The 19,744-nt window shown below is 36.6% G+C and overlaps 2 protein-coding genes and 1 long non-coding RNA gene across 8 annotated transcripts; 2 read left to right on the forward strand and 1 right to left on the reverse strand.

The window, feature by feature from the left end:
* Nucleotides 1-6,531: 6,531 nt before the first annotated feature.
* On the reverse strand, nt 6,532-9,850 carry LOC127811682 (cytochrome P450 714C2-like). The gene is made up of 5 exons (XM_052351777.1): nt 9,428-9,850; nt 9,091-9,317; nt 7,849-8,099; nt 7,283-7,643; nt 6,532-7,130 (listed from the first exon to the last, which is right to left on the reverse strand). The coding sequence occupies exons 1-5, from the start codon at nt 9,720-9,722 to the stop codon at nt 6,705-6,707; spliced, it is 1,560 nt and encodes a 519-aa protein (XP_052207737.1). The 5' UTR covers nt 9,723-9,850; the 3' UTR covers nt 6,532-6,704.
* Nucleotides 9,851-11,694: 1,844 nt separating this feature from the next.
* On the forward strand, nt 11,695-18,096 carry LOC127811700 (uncharacterized). 6 transcript variants are annotated; one of them, XM_052351845.1, is made up of 4 exons: nt 11,695-11,979; nt 12,133-12,267; nt 16,656-17,892; nt 18,024-18,096. In XM_052351845.1, exons 2-3 carry the CDS (start codon nt 12,265-12,267, stop codon nt 17,706-17,708), a joined length of 1,056 nt encoding a protein of 351 aa, XP_052207805.1. In that variant the 5' UTR covers nt 11,695-11,979; nt 12,133-12,264; the 3' UTR covers nt 17,709-17,892; nt 18,024-18,096. The 6 variants fall into 6 exon arrangements, 5 of the variants coding, with proteins under 5 accessions (XP_052207805.1, XP_052207814.1, XP_052207788.1 ...); XM_052351854.1 differs by lacking the exon at nt 12,133-12,267 and having other exon boundaries at nt 16,656-16,702; nt 16,787-17,892; XR_008025777.1 differs by lacking the exon at nt 11,695-11,979 and having other exon boundaries at nt 12,051-12,267; nt 16,656-16,911; nt 17,839-17,892.
* An 82-nt stretch (nt 18,097-18,178) lies between these two features.
* On the forward strand, nt 18,179-19,151 carry LOC127811734 (uncharacterized). Its single transcript, XR_008025779.1, has 3 exons — nt 18,179-18,297; nt 18,377-18,468; nt 18,622-19,151. It is a non-coding gene; the product is annotated as an uncharacterized LOC127811734 (long non-coding RNA).
* The last annotated feature ends 593 nt before the right edge of the window (nt 19,152-19,744 follow it).

Raw genomic sequence — 19,744 nt, forward strand, 5'->3', positions numbered from 1 at the left:
TTACATATTTATATGTAGATATATATGCGCGACAATGTAGTCTCTCTCTCTCCCTCCTTGTTTCATTTAATCCTCACCTACTTATATGTATTCATATGCACGCACGTTAAAACACCACTGTGGACATAAGCACCCAAATAATATATACATATATATGTTTAATACCATGTTCAATACTCACTGAAGGTGTAAGACACTTAAATAATATATATATATATATGTATATGTATGGTTGCAACTCTCTGTAAGTTTAAAAAAACAAACATAAGGCACTTAAATAATATATATATGTATATGTATGTTTGATACTCTCTGTAAGTTTAACGGAAGGCACTTAAAATATATATATATGTATATATATGTCTAATACTCTCTGTTAGTTTAAGAGAACCCAAATAATATATATATATATATGTATACACATATTTAAGACCCACACACCTAACGTATATTGCCATGAGCATTATTTAATTATCTATTAAATAATTTTTAAATATACCCAAATTTATAAGAATTCATATTAAAAATTTCCTTGCATTTTTAATAGTCATTGGAATATGGCCAATAAATTAAATGTCACTATGTGTAAAGATTAATAGACCTTATGTACTTGATGTGGTTCTTTTTGTTGCATGGGAACTCTAATCATAAATTTGAGACTTTTGTGGAGATATACTTGTTATCAATACGTGGTATTAAATCATGGGGATACTTATTTATGCATTTGAGAGCATGGCATCAAGGTTGGTAACCTTGCGTGATTTTAGAAATGGCATGTCAAAATATGATATATATATATATATACACTATTGTTATTAAATTTTGCACACCTATTATTTTGCGCGGAGGGAAGGGTACCCTAGAGCATTTGGCACGAGACGAGGTGGCCATAGCCCGACAGGTTGGCTCCATATTGAATGTGAGTTTTTATTCTCTTGATGCACTTTGGCATATGTTGTTTAATGACTTGCGAGCCTATGAGATTGGATTCTGATGATTAATGTTATATGTACATTTGCATAATAATATATGGTGACATGATATATTTAAATTGAAACTGATAAGATCATAAATTATGAATCTTGTATGAAACTGTCGAGTTCTTGATTACTCTTTTTGGTGTCACTCTATTCTTGATTCTTGTTTGCTATTCATTACTCTTCGAACTTGGTGAGTCTTGTGGCTCACTTGATCTTCCTTGCCATTCTAGGTAAAGGGAAGGCCATTTTTTGGGGCGAGTCCAGTGAGACTAAAGCCCAGGGATAGTGGTGTACGGAGACGTGGTCTAACTTGAAGATCCTATTTAGCATTTTGGTAAGACTTGATGAAATGATTTTTATTTTGTTAATTAACATTAGAGCCTCTTAATTATTTTGTATGGCCTTCGAGTCCCAAACTTATAAGATATTGGAAGTGTAACTGAATTTTAATTTAGTTTCCGCTACTAGTAATGAATTGAGTTGTTTTATCTATATCATTTCTGTGATGACCTCATTTCGAATATCCTATATTAGCGAGAACATTTGAGAGTGAGTGGGCCATTACAGGTTACAGGTTAGGGGCATGAAGGTTTGGCCTGATTTAAATAATCCTGCAATGGAGTCTCCACAAATTGAGAAGACCCCTGGCAGACCAAAAAAAGAGATCGTGGAACAAATGGAAAGATTCTCTTAGGAGAAATACTGGTAAATATGCAAGAAAATGGGTTAATATGACATGTTCTATATATATGCAAACATATAGGCCACAATGCTAAAGGATGTAAATAAAAGCATCTCAGTCATAATGCGGTAAGCACAATAGTAGTTTAACTTCAACATTTTGAATTAGTGCATTGTTTAATTTATTATATAATTGTAATGATATTTTTGTTATTTAATGTTTGCAGAATCAGAATGGTCAAAATGTTAGTCAAACTATGGGTGAAACACCAACATGACACAATGCTAGAAGATGTAAACGAAAGCAAGCCACTCATAATGGTAAGCACAATTATAGTTTAACTTCAACATTTTAAATTAGTGCACTGCTTAATTTATTATGTAATTACAATTATATTGGTGTTATTTAATGTTAATAGAATCACAATGGTCAAAATGTTAGTCAAAATATGAGTGAAACAACAACATAACACAATGGAAGGAATGATTTGAATGGTATAAACGTGGGAAATACTACTTTTGAGAATTTTAGTTCTGTTACTGCTAGATCTGTTTCTATTACTGCTGGGAATGAATATGCCTCTGTAAGTGCTCCAAAAAATTAAGAGTGCAAACTAGAAAGAAAGTAATGCAAATCAACTAAAGAAGACAAGAGTGTCAAAGGGATTTGATGTATATTATAATGATAGAATTGGTGGAATAGCTTTTGAAGTAAGTTATTTCTGATCCTAAATCTAAATTTATTTATTTTTCATCTCAAATCGGGAAGCTCATACTCAACAAATTTTGGGTTTTCCATTTTTTGATTTACAAACATTAAGTGGAGCCTCAATGGTTATTAATTAGCAAACCAAACAAAATAAAGAGTTCTGCTATATATGTAACTGAAGTGACAAAGCAAAGATGTTCTTATATCTAGACAATTACTAAGACAATTAGGGATGAGACGTAAATGAGGCAAACCACTACTACACAGGGCAATCAAACTAATTTTACTACTCAGACATCACAAGTCGACATCAATCTGGACAATTACTAAGACAATTACTAAGACAATTAGGGATGAGACGTAAATGAGGCAAACCACTACTACACAGGGCAATCAAACTAATTTTACTACTCAGACATCACAAGTCGACATCAATCTGGCACAAGGAAGATCTCAAATTAAAAGAATTAGGCAGCACCAATTGTAAGCACCCCTGTCCGGATATCTAAATCATCCGAACTACCCGAACGGGAGCGATTACGGAAGGGAAAAAAAATGAAACATAAGACATGAACTTCCCTGGCATGCATACACAAGAATTAAAATAACGGAAGCAAAGCTATATACATGCATGCACTACAGAAACACCACTAGCACAACAGTCACAAGATAAATAAATGAACATAGACTCCTGTGCCGACATACACAAGACTCGAGGAATGACCTGGCACAGTAAAAATAATAAAATAAATCCTACTCAACTATCAGAGATGATAGGGACTGACGTGATTGCCTGTACACCATACCGACTCTGCCGCTAGAAGCTGACTCCCTTGCCCTTGACCCACGCCACCACTACCTAAAATGATGGAAAGCAAGGTGAGTCGAGAGACTCAGCAAGCATAAAGAAAGAAAGACTGCAGGCTGAACAAATCTAATAAACTCTCCCCAAAACACCAACCCCTAAGTACACACAAGTCATGAGATGCACATCACAGTATAAAATCGTAAATAAAGCATGTATCGGTACTTGGGGCCCACACAAGACACACCGCACCTAAGTTCCATATCAACCTGCCGCTGCCTTGAAAGGCAACAAATATATCCAACAAACCTGTGCGTGCCATCCCGGGTTGATGCTCCCGTCACCCGTACGCTCGTGTCGATACTCCTGACACCGAAGCTGAAGAATAACCGAGCCATAGGCTCCCTCGGAATGGTCCTCCCGTCTGAGACCAAATTACAACTAGTAACCATGCAATGCACATAAAATGCAATAGCGTAGCGAGCATCAACGTGATACACTGGCGCCCATACACCCAAGCATCAAGCCATGCTCCACCCACATAGTAAATCACACGCGATGCACATGTCTGTGCTGGATGCAACCTAACCAAGCTAGAATGTTTGTGTCCAAGCATACTCAATAAATGAATATTCTCACATGCAACTCGTACCCATGTGCATATCAAACTATGAACGGTAATACAACATATCAAATTATGCAATAAATCACACACTGGAAAAGCTAATCAGCAGTGTCTGGTACCGGTCAACGGTCAATGACTAGGAGTGTCCACCCGATGGTCCACTTCAGGGCCGTACAATAGTCTGCCCCAACGTCACCAAATAGCCGACCCCTGCCTCACTGCTCGATAGCTCTAATTGAACCATAAATAAACCCGACAAAATTGTAAATAAACCCGCATGTAATACCCCATGTTCGTATAAGGTTGCCATGTAATTTCGATGAGTTTAGAATACCAAAAAATGGGCTTGATAGCAATTATAAGTACTGAATCAACTGTAGGGAATGCCTTGGAGTGAAATTGTCTAAGGAAAATGATATGGTCTTTATGAGCGTTCCAAGATAAGATTTATGGTATCGAAAGAAATCGAATTGGGAACGATTTTTGGTACAGCTAAAATACAGTTGCCATTTAGGCTGCAAAACCGAATCGTTGTATGAAACTCTCGAAAAATCAACGGAACCTTAGGGAGACTTCGGTTTTGCACAAAGAGTAACCCTTCAGTGGTTTCAAGATGAAACGATAACCCGGTAAGGGTATTGGGGTGAAATCATCTAAATCGAGTAACTTTGAAGTTATTAATTTTCATTTTCGATATTGAAATTCAAATTAATTAAATGTTTGAGGGCATAGTTGCACTAAGGGAATTACCTAGGTAATATTATGAGAAAATTGGAGTAATTTTTTTATTTATTGATGAAATATATAATTATATATATGTATACGTGTACTATATGTGTGTCGCCCTTGGCCTGCAACAATCAGCCATGCCCTACAACCTTCACTCCATATCCTGCAATCTGGTGGCTAGCAGAAGGATTGATTTACACGCAATGAGGTATGGCATCAGTGAGGTGAGGGAGCATGTCGAGCGCCTATAAATGGAGAGGAAAATTGAGAAGTAGGGCAAGTGATGGTCGAAGTTGCAGAGAGAAAGCTCGGGCGAGCATGGCTGAGGTGATTGAGCAGCAAGCTGGGAGGAGCTGGGGCAGCCGCAAGGAGGCCTGTGGCGGCCGTGGCCGTGGCCGACAAGGCCGATGGAGGTGAGCGAAGGCCCAAGAAACGGTAAAGCCGCGACCATGGAAGCCATGGCCGCAACCAGTTGCAACAAAGCTGCAACCAGCCAGGGCCATCAACGGCTACAAATGGCTGTCAGGAGCGGCGTAATAGCCAGGGAGGTCAGCGGAGGGTGATTGCGGGAAGGAAGGCCGGCGGAGCTCAGCCATGAGTGTGCATGGCAGCGCACGTAGCAGGAGGTAGGGGAGGAAGAAGAAGGGAAAAAAATAAAAGAAAAGAAAGGAAAAAAAATAGAGAAAAATGCTAAAAAAAATTCTGAAAAATAGGAAATTATGTTTCGCTAATATTTCGAAGATTTTTTTGGGGGAAAATAGTTCGGGCACGCATTTCGAGAATATGATACTCATACCGAGGAAGCTTGGGGCTAAATCAAGGGGAGTAAAATTCCTAGAAAATTTCATAAATTCAAAAATATTATTTTATGAATTTTCGTAGTGAAATATTTGAGAAAATATTTTACAAATATTTAGTTTGGATTTATTGAGGAAAAATAGGAAGAAATAGAGAGAAAAATAAAGAAAATTCAAGAAATTATGGAAAATAGGTTTTAATGCTTATTTAATCAAATATGGTGATTAGGATGCTTTGATGCTTAAAGTTGAAGTGACTTGTGTGAATTTTGAGATTGGCACGCAAATAGAGGCGATGCGTGTATTTCGAGGCAGAGTACGGATACTGAGATAGTCCGATAAGGTTGAGAAGGTAAGTGGTACTTTCCAACTGAATTTAGTTTTATGGAAAATGTTTGGTTTGTAAGTTATTTATGTTCCTCGAAAATGTTTTCATTATGTTGACATGCTCGGATATGTATCAATCACGTAGATTGCATACATGACATGCTATGAAATGCATATGTACACGTTGATATCATTGATCACGTGCATTGATGTTGTAGGGAGTACGAACTAGCACCGCTACTTTACCAAGGGTGCTCTCAGACACCCCGCCTTCAAAAGAGGTGGCCGTAAGAATGATAGATAGCATGAGAGGTGCAATTGACACCTCAAATGAGTAAGACATTACATACACACATGATATAACATTATGTAACTTTGGCTTTGCCCCTGGAATATTCAAATGTTCCAGATGGAGATTGTAGCAGATACGAGGATAAATGAGGCATGAAATGACACTTAGCAGAATGCATGAAGAATGAAATGTATGTTATATAACTCATGTATTTAAGTTCTGCTACTAACTAACTAGATGTATCCAACCGCATGCCTTCAGTGTGTATCCGTTTCTTAATTTGATGTATATTCTTTCTTAATTTGGAGGAGAACGATTTTCTTTCTTAATTTCGAGTTTGAATAAATCAAATGAGATCGTAAGTTTATACACTTTCAAATGAGTACACTATCAGTCTCCAAGGCATTTATATCTTCACCAAAAGTCAAACTGCTATTCTTGAAAGGTTTATCACTTGCGGTATGCCCGGGACTAGATGTATATTCTTGAACATATATCATATGGTCATGTTACTGTAAGAATCCCAGCAGTGGATAGAATTGTAGTATTTGGAGAAGAAAAATGAAAACTAAAACTTAATAGCAAGTATCATTAATTTCCCTCAAACATAGCACAAGGTAGCCCACTAATGGAAAATTAATGACATTTATTTCCATATATTGCGTACCATATCTAGTTATGATGTTTAACATTCGTATTTCAGATACTAATAAAAATATCAGTTTCCGATTAACAAGATGGTATCTTAAAAAGGGTAATTCAGAGCTTCTTGAGCGAGAGATGGATGCCATATTTGGGCTCAATGGTCAACTTCATGATCGGAGAATGGATGTATTTTGGGGAGAGGCGGAAAGAAAAATTGGAAAGAACGAGACCAATGATGAGTTTGAGCTCCAGCATGGCCAGGTTTTGGCCAAGACATTGCCTTGGACCGAACCCGAATGGCATGTAGGACTGGGGAAGCTTGCAAGCTCCAGAAATCCCATTTGCAAAACGATCCGGTTTGAATTCGTACGAGTCGGGTCCCCAAGTTTCAGGGTCCGTGTGCAGCTCAGACACCATCATCCATAAACCTACTCCTTTTGGGATCTCAATTCCCCCTATTTTAAGGTCTTCTAGGGCTTCCCTTGAGAATGCCACTGCCAAAGGGTACAGCCTCTGAGTTTCTTGTATCACCATTGTCAGCTGACGCATGCGCATAAAAAATAATTAATCGTTATTAGTATCATCATATATAATTTCAGAACATATATATATATATTTATGTATATATATGCAGGGTCACAGAACTGCAAACTAGAATTCATGTAATATATATGTTGTTATTTTTTGTGTACCAGTTTTGCCTTTCGGAGCATATCGAAATCGGGAATTTGGGCCCCCCAGATCTGAAGAACCTCGGCGCGGACGCGATCTTGCCACTCTGGGTTTGAAGCTAGCAGCATGAGGCACCATGAAGCAGAGACCGCGACGGTCTCTTGAGCGGCAGAGTAGATGTTTTTGCAATTGTCTACTATGAAATGCTCAACTCCTCCACGAGGGCTAAAGTTACTGTTCTTAGAACCTTGGATAACAGTTTGTAGAAAGTCCCTGTGAACTTGCCCGGATTCATTCCTCTCCTTCACCACCTTTAGGATCAACGCGTGGACCTCCTTCTGTAGCCTCGATATTTCCCTGTTGTTCTCCGTAGGCAAGTATCTGAAAAAATTGAAATATGAAAAGTATTTTTTATTATATTTATTTGAAAAAAATTATGTACTTTCTTATCTTAAAATTTTCAAATAAATTTATCTCTCTTCTTTTCAAATAAATTATCTTAGATCTTATGAATAAATTATTTTGATATTAATTGATTTTATTCATTACAAACAAACAAACAATTAATTAATGAACTCTGGGTCACCTCACGCCAGGAAGGCCAATGGAGAAGATCCTCTGGGAGATGGCTTCCTTGAGAGTACAAAGCTTGGAAAATATTTCTTTTCCCTTGGCGAAGTTGCTGCCGAAACAAGCTTTCGCTACCACATCCCCGGAGATCTCAAGCAAATCCTGGTCAATATATATATCTGCAACTACTCCACCCTCCGCCTCGATTCTACTCTTCCATGAGTCCAGCACCACATTTGTTGACTCCCAAATAAGGTGCACCATTCCCTGTATAATTAACATCATCCATCATCTGATCAATATAAGCTACGCCAAGGTTGTTAAAATCGGGATTTTAAGTGGGATCGACAAAGGGTTCATAAAATCGTATCGTAAAATCGAATCGTAAAATCGTAAGATTTTAGAGATAATTAAAAATACCCTTTAATTTTTGTAAATATATGTTTATAATAACATAATTTTGTAGAAAATGAATTAATATCATTTAATAACCTAATTATTCCTTATTATAATTCAAAAGATGATATTTCCAAAATATAGCTCAAAAACTAGTAGGTTGGTATAGGCAATTTAAAGGCAAAATATAGGTAATTTAAAGGTAAAATATAGTTTAAAATTCTTTAGAAGATGCTTCCAACGTCTTCCATTAGATTTAGATTGCAATTTTTTCTTGATTTAATATTGATTAAATCAAGTAATATCCCGATTTGGAGTTGGGTGGTCCATTAATTAATTACTTGCTTGTCTTGATTTACTTATGCAATCAATGTTAAATCAAGTAAAAATTATAATTTAAATCAAGTAAATTGGAACTTATCCAATTAATGTTAGATGCTATGTGACATTGGAACTTATGCAATCAATGTTAAATCAAGTTCCAATTTAGAGACAAAATATAACAATTCATTGCATAAGTTCCAATGTCAGATGCTATGTGACATTGAGACGTTGGAAGCATCCTCTAAATTACAACTTAAATCAATGGAGGTATTTGAATCGTAAAATCGTTTGGGGATCTCTGAAGCGTAAAATCGTAAAATCGTACATGTAAAATCGAGATTTTATAGGATTTTATCCCAAATTGGATTTTACATGGGATTTAAATCGTTTGGGGGTCTTCGAATCGTAAAATCGTAAAATCGTACGCATAAAATCGGGATTTTAACAACAATGAGCTACGCACAAGCTAATTTGCTTAACTAACCAACAAAAATATATATTCATATACAAAGATATCAAGCACAAATTAGTGAATTACCTTGATCTTGTCCATGTGTAATTCTGGGCCTAGAATTTTCTTCTGATATTGCCAAAGGGGTCCGTTGGAGGTCAAGATGCCCTCCCCCAACAAAGGACCCATCTCTTTCTGGTTGTGGGATGGCCTCCCCAGGTTAATGGATGTGCTCTTCGTTATCTCTTTCACCAAATCTGCTCTTGCTACGTGTAATATTTGCTTGTTCCCAAAAGCAAACATAAAAAATTTACCTGTATTGAACATTTAATCTGATTAATATGAATTTTAATATACACGTTTTAAGTAAGAAAATGTTTGTTCCCAAGAAAGGAATTTGTTCCATGAAATCAAATCATTGTACCGTATTTTTTGCGCCACTGTGGGAGGAAGGGCAAGAGACAATCAGCATAATCGTGGGTGATAGGAGGGGCTGCCGCTGTAATTTCCTTGGCCGACGTCGATAGGCACTTTTTAACCTCAAGAATATTCCCAAGGAGAACCGTCGGCGGTGGTCCGGTGATCCCTTGTTTCCTCAGCCGTGCTCTGACACTTGCCGGTTTCTTCACCAGAGATTCATACAGTCGGATGACGGATCCCAGTACAAGAACCGCACCAATGGACAAGAAAAGCTTGTACAAAGTTTGGACTAATTCCATCTCCAAACCAATATTAATAATGAACAAGAAAGTAGTAATCTTGTGCTGATCTAGTTAGGATTTCTTATTGTCCTAGGATCTATACCCACACACACCCACATATATATGCACAGAGCAGCTGAATAATTGGAAAGGTCATCCACTTCCCTGACATTCAAAACGATGTGATTGTATATGGTGAGAATTTCCTAGGCGTTGGAAATTAACATGGAACTGGTCCCACTATCACCGAACCAAAAAAATTCAAATCTACAGTACCTCTAATTTTTAATTTTTTTATATTTCAATTATATCTCAATATTTTTTAGTTAATTTAAATTTTATATTTTAATATTTTTTCTAATAACTTAAACTTTTTATTGTTTTAATTATACCCCTGTACCTATATTTTCATTTCAATTACTCTTATATTTTTACATGAATAGAATAGGCCAAATTTATATTTTTATACCTATATTTTCACATTTTTTTACGTGTTTATTCATTTTTTTATTATTTTAATTATATTCATAAACTTAATTTTGAGTCAATTTAACCCTTACAATTTGATTTTTTTTATACGTAACAATTCAAATTTTTTGTTATTTCGATTACACTTCTAAAGCTATATTTTTTACTCAATTTAACATTTATATTTTCGAATCAATTTAACATTTATACTTTTCATTATATAATAAAAAATTTGAGTTGTTACGTGAAAATAAAATATAAAATTTTAATTAGTTAAAAAATGTAAGTTTAGACATTTAATTGAAATAACGAAAAATTTAAATAATCTTATAAAAAAATATAAAAATACAAAAACAAAAATATAGATTTGATTGAACATAGTATAATATGTATTTTAGTATCTTATTTTACTTTTTTTTTAAATTGACTCAAAAATATAAATTAGGTACGTAATCAAATTAATAAAAAGTTTGAATTAGCACAAAAATAAATTAAAATATTAGAGTTAAATTTACTCAAAATTAAAATAATAAGAAATTTAAATGATCAAATAAAAAAATGAAAATAGATAAACAAAAATATAAATTTGACAAACAAAAGAAGTCTTGCCTCCGTACGGTATTTAATATGGTATGCGCAGCGGCAGCTTTTGGTGACTAACTCCTCGGACACTCCGTACGGTAGTTTGGAATACTTGGGGGCCCAGATTTCCTAACTCTCAAACTTCATAATTTCAGATATTTTATTTTTTTAATATCTTGGATTGATAATCTCTTTCATCTCTTTATTTTGCCACACAAAAAAAAAAAAACCATTATAAATGACAATTTTGAAGATTATAAAGGGGTAATTCACGCTAAAAGTCATAAAATTTTTGTGTTTTTTGTAATTTGATCACTAAATTTTAATTGATTGCAAAATGATCGCAAAACTTTTAAATTATTTGTAACGTGATCACATTTGAGAATTTCTAACATGCTCTTGTCGGAGTTGCTGCTGTTCCGATAACATGGTGCTGATATGTCCATAACATGGCAATACGGTCGCATGAATGCTGACTGTGCAAAAAAACAACCAATAAAATTGTGCCACTTGTCAAAATCCATTTCCCCATAAAACCCATTTCCTTCCGGAAAATGCTATTGGTACACCCATTTTGTACACCTTGGGCTACAAAATGGGGTATTATGACAAAAAACCCCTCATGAGGCGCATAGAGACGCGTGAGGCTTATGGAGAGGCGCAGGGTATTTTGGTCATAATACCCCTTGTGTAGCCCAAGATGTACAAAAATGGTGTACATGTAGCATGATCCTTTCCTCCCCCCCCCCCTCATTCTCTCTCGCTCTCGTTCTTCCTTTCTTCTTGGGCGAGCGCGCGACTGCTGCCATCCCTTGCTCCAGCCGATTCCCGCCATTGCTCCAGCCGCCGTTCTCCTCCATCGCCTTTGCTGTTCTCCTCCATCATCGCCGCCGCCTCCATCTCTGTGTGCCGCCCCCTTCTCTTTCTTGCTCTCTCTCTCTTTCTTTCTTCTCACCCGAGACTGCTAGCCTCCCATTTTGGTCGCCGATCGCCGCCATTGCTCTAGCCATCGTTCGCCTCAGACGCTGTCGCCGCCTCCATCGCTATGCGCCGCCTCCTTCGCCATGCGCTGCCTCCATAGCCGTGCGCTTCCGTGACCCGTTGGTTCGTTACCGCCTCCATCTTCGGTCACTGTTGCTTCACCCGCCAGTCATTGCTTCACTGCCGCCTCTGTCTCCGGTCACTCGCTTCTTTGCCTCTAGTCACCGCTGCTGCAAACATGGAGGTAAAATGGTAACTTAAATGGGTTCATTTTATGGTTATGTTAATTTGTTTAGCTTTGTTAATATCTTGTTAATTTATGTTAATTTATGCAAACAGGGAGGTTAATTTATGTTAATGGTAAGCTTAGGATTAACTGTTAATTTTTTGGTTTAAGCTAATCAAACCCAAAAGTTAGGGTTCACCTTGAAACAAATTGCAAGTCAAAATAACATCTAGAAGAAAGCGACTACTACAACATTAGGGATGGATTGGGTATGCAAAGATTTAGACGGAGTGGAACCAAAATATGGTAAGCTTAATTTTTTGCTTCTTTTTTCATGATTTGAAGCTGTTTTATATACATGCAATTGTTTGTTTATTGGTTGGTGTAGTTAGATACAAAGAATAAATAAGGGCACTAATTAGAAAGTGTGAGAATGTTATTTAATCAACCTAATTAATTGCCAATTTATAGTTAATACTTGTATGAAATTTGACCTATTTAATTGTTTTACATCGTAGATACATATTCAGAGTACTTCACAATTGTCATGCATCATGGTGGAAAGCATTGCAGCATGGGGTATAGAGGGGGAAAAGTTAATTTTTTTGACTTCTATTGTGCTGATAAACTGTCAATATTAGAAATTGAAAGACTGGTTAAGGAGAGTGGTATTACTGGGGAAGTAGAGATCTCTTGGCAAAACCCAAACAACATATACAGTGAGGGTTTGTGTAAATTAGTATCTGATAGTGACTGTTTGGATATGGGATTCAGCGTGAATAGTTTAAAAAATATGCATGTATATGTCAGAAGCATTGATGACATGGTTGAGGCTTGCCACAATGGTAGCACTAGGAATGTCAATGTGAGGGAATTGAAAGGAAAAAATCTAATTTATGAAGAAGAAGCAGAACATGAGAATGAGGGAAAGGATGGCAGTGATCGAAATGAGGAGGACAGGGATTATATTAATTTAGAAACGATGTTGAATGACAGTGATTATGATGTAGAAGATGGGGATGATGATCTCTTTGATGTGCATGTGGATGAAGTAATAAAGAGGGATGTTTTGAGGAAAGAGCATAGAGTGCAAGTTACTGTAGATAAGGGTATTGGAAATGTTGATTGTGATTCCAATGACTCTAATTTGGCCCCATCTAATGAATTGCATAGTATGACTGAAAGTGATAATGAGGGTGAGGATGTGATGAAGCCTGGGGTTAGATACCCTGAATTTGTTGCTTTCAGGGATATGATAGATCCTACATTAAAGGTTGGGATGATGTTTAAATCATTAGATGAGTTCAAAGAAGCTTGTAGGAGTTGGGCTATTAAGAACAGGTGGCAAATCAAGTTCAAACCAAATGACAAGAAAAGATGCAAGGCATTGTGTGGCAAAGGTTGTGGATGGTATATTTGGTGTGATGCAATGGTAAGAGACCCTCACACATTTCAAATTAAATCAGGTTAATTTGAGCACAGTTGCACAAAAGAGCACAACATTAGACAAGTTACATCTAAATGGTTGGCAAAGACATACCTAGAGATGTTTAGAGCTAATCCTGGTTGGAACTTAAATGGGTTCATAAAATGTGTAGCAGAACAACGCAACATTGAAATAACCATACGTAAGGCATGGAGAGCGAGAAAAATAGCTGCCAAATTGATAGATGGGGATGAAAATGAGCAATTTGCAAAAGTACAAAGAAGAGATTTTGAGAACTAATCCTAGTAGTAGTGTTGTGTTTTTGCCAGATGAAGATGATGAAACGGTTTTTACTGGAGTGTACATATGTCTTGGGCCTTTGATTAATGCATTTAAAGCTGGATGTAGAAGACTAATCGGGGTATATGGATGTTTCCTCAAAGGCATGTATGGGGGTCAATTACTAGCAGCTGTTGGCATTGATGTTAATGATTGCATATTTCCCCTAGCTTGGGCAGTGGTGAGGAAGAAAAATAAGAAAAATTGGGTGTGGTTTTTGACAAATATTGGAGTGGATTTTGAAATTTTTAAGAATCTAGTGAAATGGACTTTTATATCTGATAGGCAAAAGATAAATTCTTACACTTATTTCAAATACAATTAATATTATTTGCATATTGTTAAATGTGAGAATATTTTAAATTGTTGGTGTAACGCCCCGCTTTTCGGGCGCGTTATAAACTTGGGACAATTCCAGGACAATAATTTTTTTTTTTAAACATTAAAGCTGAACCACATCATTCCTTGAATCCGTCTCGGAATTTCCAACTATTAATCTCGAAAGAGAATCACTATACACATCAAATGCGGAAGCAAAGATCGAAACCTGATATCTTAACATTAATTGTAAATAAATTCAACATTCCTCAAAACGTTCAGAATCTAAAATAGCAAAACTTAAATACATGGGCTGCATAACATACATTTTACTCTTCATACACTCTCTTTGCTAAGTGCCGTTTCATGTCTCATTTATCCTCAAATCTACTACAATCTCCACCTGGAACGTTTGAATATTCCAAGGGCAAAACCCAAATTAGATGATGAATCATCTAAGTAAGGGTACATAATGCTATATCATGTATGTATGCAATGTCTTACCTCATCGGTGTCAACTGCACCCCTCATGCTACTTACCATTTTTGCGGCCCCCTTCTTTCGAAGCCGAGGTGTATGGGTGCACCCTTGGTAAAGTAGCGGTGCCAGTTCGTACTCCCTACGGCCTCAAATGCGAGTGATCAATGATATCAACGTGTATTTATGCATTTCATAGTCATGTCATATATGCAGTCTACGTGATGGATACATATCAGGGCATGTCAATATGATGAAAACATTTTCGAGGAACATAAATCACTTACAATTCAACAATTTTTCATAAAACTAACTTTAATTGGGGAGTACCACTTACTTTCTCAATCTTATCGGGCTACCTCGATATTCGTGACTTGCCTCGATTTGCGTGCCAACCTCAAAATTTGTACTAGTCTCTTCAACTTCAGTCTCAAAGTATCCTAATCACCATAATTATTTAAATGAACATTAAAACCTATTTTTTCATAATTTCTGTATTTTTCTATAATTTTCTCTCTATTTCTTCATAATTTTTTTCAATAAATCCAAACTAAATATTTCTAAAATATTTTCTCAAATATTCTTCTACGACAATTCATAAAATAATATTCTTGAATTTCTGAAATTTTCTAAGAAATTTTACTTACCTTAACTTAGCATCTCCGACATCCTTGGTATGTGTGTCACATTCTCAAAACGCGTGCTTGAACTGATTTCTCGCCCAAAATTTTCGAAATATTAATAAATATCCAAATCCTATTTTTTCAAAAATTTTCTAAAATTTTTTCTTATTTTTTCTTTCTTTTCTTTTTCTTTTCTTTTTTTTTTCTCTTCCACTTCATCTTCAACCTCCCTCCTTCCTCTGTTTCTTCTCTTTCTTCACCGCACTCGTGCACAGCGCCTGCGACCGCCGCTGCTGCCAGCTCCTCCGCCGCCAGTCGCCTCGGCCTCCCGGACCGCCGCACCACACACTGCCGCAAGCTGCTGCTCGCGGCCGCCGCCGGTTCGCTGCCCAGCCGCTGCGAGCTCGCGGCCATGGCTGCCGCCGCGAGCTTGCGGCCATTCTGGCCGCCTTCGGCCTCACCGGCCGGCCTCCACAAACTCCCTTGCTCGCTTGCCTTCTTTTTTCCGTGCGTTTGCAGCCATCACCGCGCCACCCAACTTGCTGCCCTGCTTCCTCATCCGCCATGGCCGAAGCTCTGCTTCGCGGCCATGGCTGCCTTTGGCCGCTGGAAATGGCCACCCTCAGCCACACACTCTCTCTCTCACAATCTTACTCTCTCTCTCTCTCTCTCTCTCGATCTCACAAGCTCTCTCTATCTCTCTCGGCCGAAGCTCTCTTCCTCATTGCTCCTCCATTTCTTGCTTCTTTCTTCTTCAATTCTCATCCTATTTATAGGCATGCCAGCGCCCCGAATCCTGCCATATCTTCCTTAAATCCAGCTGCTCAAATCCTGCTGCCATTCCTCAAATCTCGCTGGCACAATCTCTCCAATTGCAGCCAAATATCGCGGCCATTAAAGTTTCTCAAAAGCTGGCCACGCGCTCATGCATATATATGTATGTTTTACACTAATAAATTACATATTTAAACTAAAGAACATTACGTAAAATCCCTAATTTGTTTTAATATCACTTGAGAATTTTTCCTTCTTGCAACCATATCCTCAAACACCAATTAAATTTGCATTTTAATACTGAAAGTGCAAAATTAATAATCCAATTCTTAGTTGAAAAGGACGATTTCGCCCTAGTGTCCTTACCGGATTGTCGTTTCATTCCGAAACTACTGAAGTGTTGCTCATTACGTAAAACCGAAGCCCCCTAGGGTTCCGTTAATTTTTCGGGAGTCTCCTACAACGATTCGATTCTTCAACCTAAATGGCAGCTGTATTTTAGCTGTACCGAAAACTGTTCTCAATCCGATTTCTTTCGATACCATAAATCCTATCTCGGAACGCTTATCGAAACCATATTAGTTTCTTTAGACAATTTCACTCTGAGGCATTCCCTACAGTTGATTCGGTACTTATAATTGCTATCAAGCCAATTTTTCGATATTCTAAACTCATTAAAATTACGTGGCAACCTTATATAAACATGGGGTATTACAGTTGGTTCCATTGGTTTGTAGGGGTTGATTCCAGCCTTTAATCAAGTATTCCCTGCATCAGAGAAGAGGTACTGTGTGAGGCACATTTATACAAATTTCAGAAAGAATTGGAAAGGAAAAGAGCTGAAGGACATGTTATGGAATTGTGCAAGGTCAAGCTATGTCCAGAAGTTCACCAAATGCATGGAGGAAGTGTATAAGAAGTCACATGAGGCATATGAATATCTAAATGAAATTCCGCCTCAGCATTGGACAAGGTCACATTTCCAAACTCATTGTAAGTGTGACTTGCTCTTGAATAATATTTGTGAATGCTTCAACAGCTACATCTTAGAAGCTAGGGATAAGGGCATCATCACATGCTTAGAAAGCATAAGATGTAAGTTGATGAAAAGGCTTTGGAAAAAAAGGGATGCTATGAAAAAAATTCCTAGTCCATTGTGTCCTAAAATACAAAAAAAACTAGATAAAATTAAGGTGCTCAGCTTCAACTACATGTCCACTTGGTCCGGGTGGAGTAAATGTCAGGTTGTCGGACCAGAAGGCCAATTTGTAGTTGATACGAATGAGAGGAGTTGTAGCTGCAGGAGATGGGATCTCACAGGAATCCCTTGTGAGCATGCAGTCAATGCGTTGTTCATGAATAGAAATAAGCCAGAAAATTTTGTGGATACGTGCTACACTGTTGAGTCTTATTTGAAGATCTATAACAATTGTATCAACCCAATAAATGGATATGAAATGTGGCCTATGAGTAAGGAAGTTGCTAATTTACCCCCACTAAAACCAAACCCAAAGAAAGGAAGGAGGGCAAAATTAAGGAGATTAGAAGCAGAAGAGTTGGAGAAATTGGCAGCGACTGGAAGGGTTTTAAGGAGAGGATCAATTATGACATGCACAGTGTGTGGTGTGAAGGGTCATAATAAAAGATATCATGGCAAGCAACCAACTGATGGTGATGCTGTACAACAAGATAATATCTTTAATGATGTAACTCAAACAAAGTCTTGTGCATCTTTTTCTGTTCCACCAGTGAACCCAACTCTTCAAAATTGCACCTCTTGCCTAATGTAAGTCAATTATTATTTTTTTTTTCATAATATTATTATGCAACTAATGATGGTTAATATTTGTGGGTTTTCTTGTATTGTCTACAACATATAGTGAGTTTTCTATTACTCTTATATACATGTTGATTGTGCAGGTGAATCATCCAGAAAATGAAGTATTTACCCACATATTGCCACCATGGTCAGAGGTATTTTTTAATTGCTCAGAGACTTTTCTTTTTGACATCCAATGAGGATGTGGATGGAAAATTTGTTTTAGTTGGACATACTTGTGAGGTCTTCATGAAAATAGTTTATAAATTTAATTAATGGGATGCAGCCTATACCCCCAAACTACAAAGACCCAAATTTGGACCGAATAATTGATGAGTTAATGTCGAGGGTAGATGAGATACGTTTTGAACTAATGATGTGGATAAAAATATGATGAACTGGTTTTGGTGAAGAAAAATGATATGTGAATTTCATAATTGCAGAATGAAGGTCCTAGTAGACATGTGCAGAGTAAGAGAAGTTACCAACCTGTAAAATTTGCAAAGCTAGATGAAGTAAGATCCAAACCAAAGTGAAGGTGCAGATGAAGATGATGATAGGTAAAGTATGTTCTTTGACAACTAGAATCACAAATAAGAATTATAGTTATTAAGTATGCCATATTATTATTTGACACAGGTATGCACTTAATGTTATAATGTTGGTTGCATTGCACAATGTAGTGCAAATGCCATTTACTTCGACGTAGGCACCAGCTATTGGAAATTAAGGTGACTGTTATTTTATTTCTTCCCCTTTCCTGTTTTTGCTGCTCTTATCTGCACATATATTATTTTTTGGGAAATTATACCTATTTTGTTGTTTAACTTCTATTTATGCCTTGAAAATGGACTGCTATTTAACATGTTTATTTTATTATGTAGAGTGATTTCTGATTAAGGAAATATTCAATCATAATTTTGGATGAGGTTCGTGAAAGGAGTTTGAACACTGTCATACTTATTGGAATGCTTTCCCGTGTTATACAACAATGCCAGGTGAGAGCTACAGTGGTGTATTTTTTTGTTATTTCTTAGCCTTTTCTATTTGCTTGGTGTATGATCTTGTGTTTGATTGCATATAATAAACAAGGAGCAGCAATGTGATATTATTTCAGGGCAAAAAATTAGCCCTGAAAACATGGTCTTCCCCTCTAAAACTGGTACTGATCAGTGCTACCTTCGGAGTTGAAAACTTTGTTTTTGGAAGGAGGATTTTTCGTGATCCACCACCTGTAATAGAAGTGCCAACTCGACAATGTCCTGTAACTATACACTTCTCTAAGCAAATAGAGATTGTGGACTATATTGGCCATGCCTGTATGAAGATCTTGGCAATTCACAGTTATGTTAGGATTTTGATTTTCAGACTAAAAGAGAATTATGAATTTAATTTCAAATCAAATATAATTTTGGTGGTGGTAGGGTTATTGATAAATCTTACCGAAGGACTTAATTTTACTGATTTTGATTTTAATGTGCATTTGTTTATGAATTTAAAAAGGACTTAATATTTAAGAATTTTTTTTAATAATTTTAGTTGTATTTTTTAAATTAATTTAGGTAAAAATGAGATAAAGTTGTAAAATTAGAAGATTTTTTTTTATTTTTTAAATATTAAATATGTATTTATCTATTTATGAAATTTAAAATAAATTTGGATAAAGTTTCAAATTTGGAATAAATTTAAAGGGGGGAACGCAACAGTATGGGCGGGAACGCAGCAGTGTGGGCGAGAAAAGAAAGAGAGAGAGGGGGAGGAGGAAAGGGGGTCTGACAAGTGGCACAATTTTATTGGCTGTTTTTTTGCACAATCAGCACGCATATGACTATATTGCCACGTCATGAACACATCAGCGCCACGTCATTGGAATGGCAGCAACTCTGGCGAGAGCATGTTGAAAATTCTCAAATATGATCACATTACAAACAATTTAAAAGTTTTGTGATTATTTTGTAATCAATTAAAATTTAGTGATCAAATTATAAAAGATACAAAAATTTTGTG

This window comes from Diospyros lotus, chromosome 1 (genome assembly GCF_014633365.1).
Source record: "Diospyros lotus cultivar Yz01 chromosome 1, ASM1463336v1, whole genome shotgun sequence".
NCBI classification, from domain to species: domain Eukaryota; kingdom Viridiplantae; phylum Streptophyta; class Magnoliopsida; order Ericales; family Ebenaceae; genus Diospyros; species Diospyros lotus.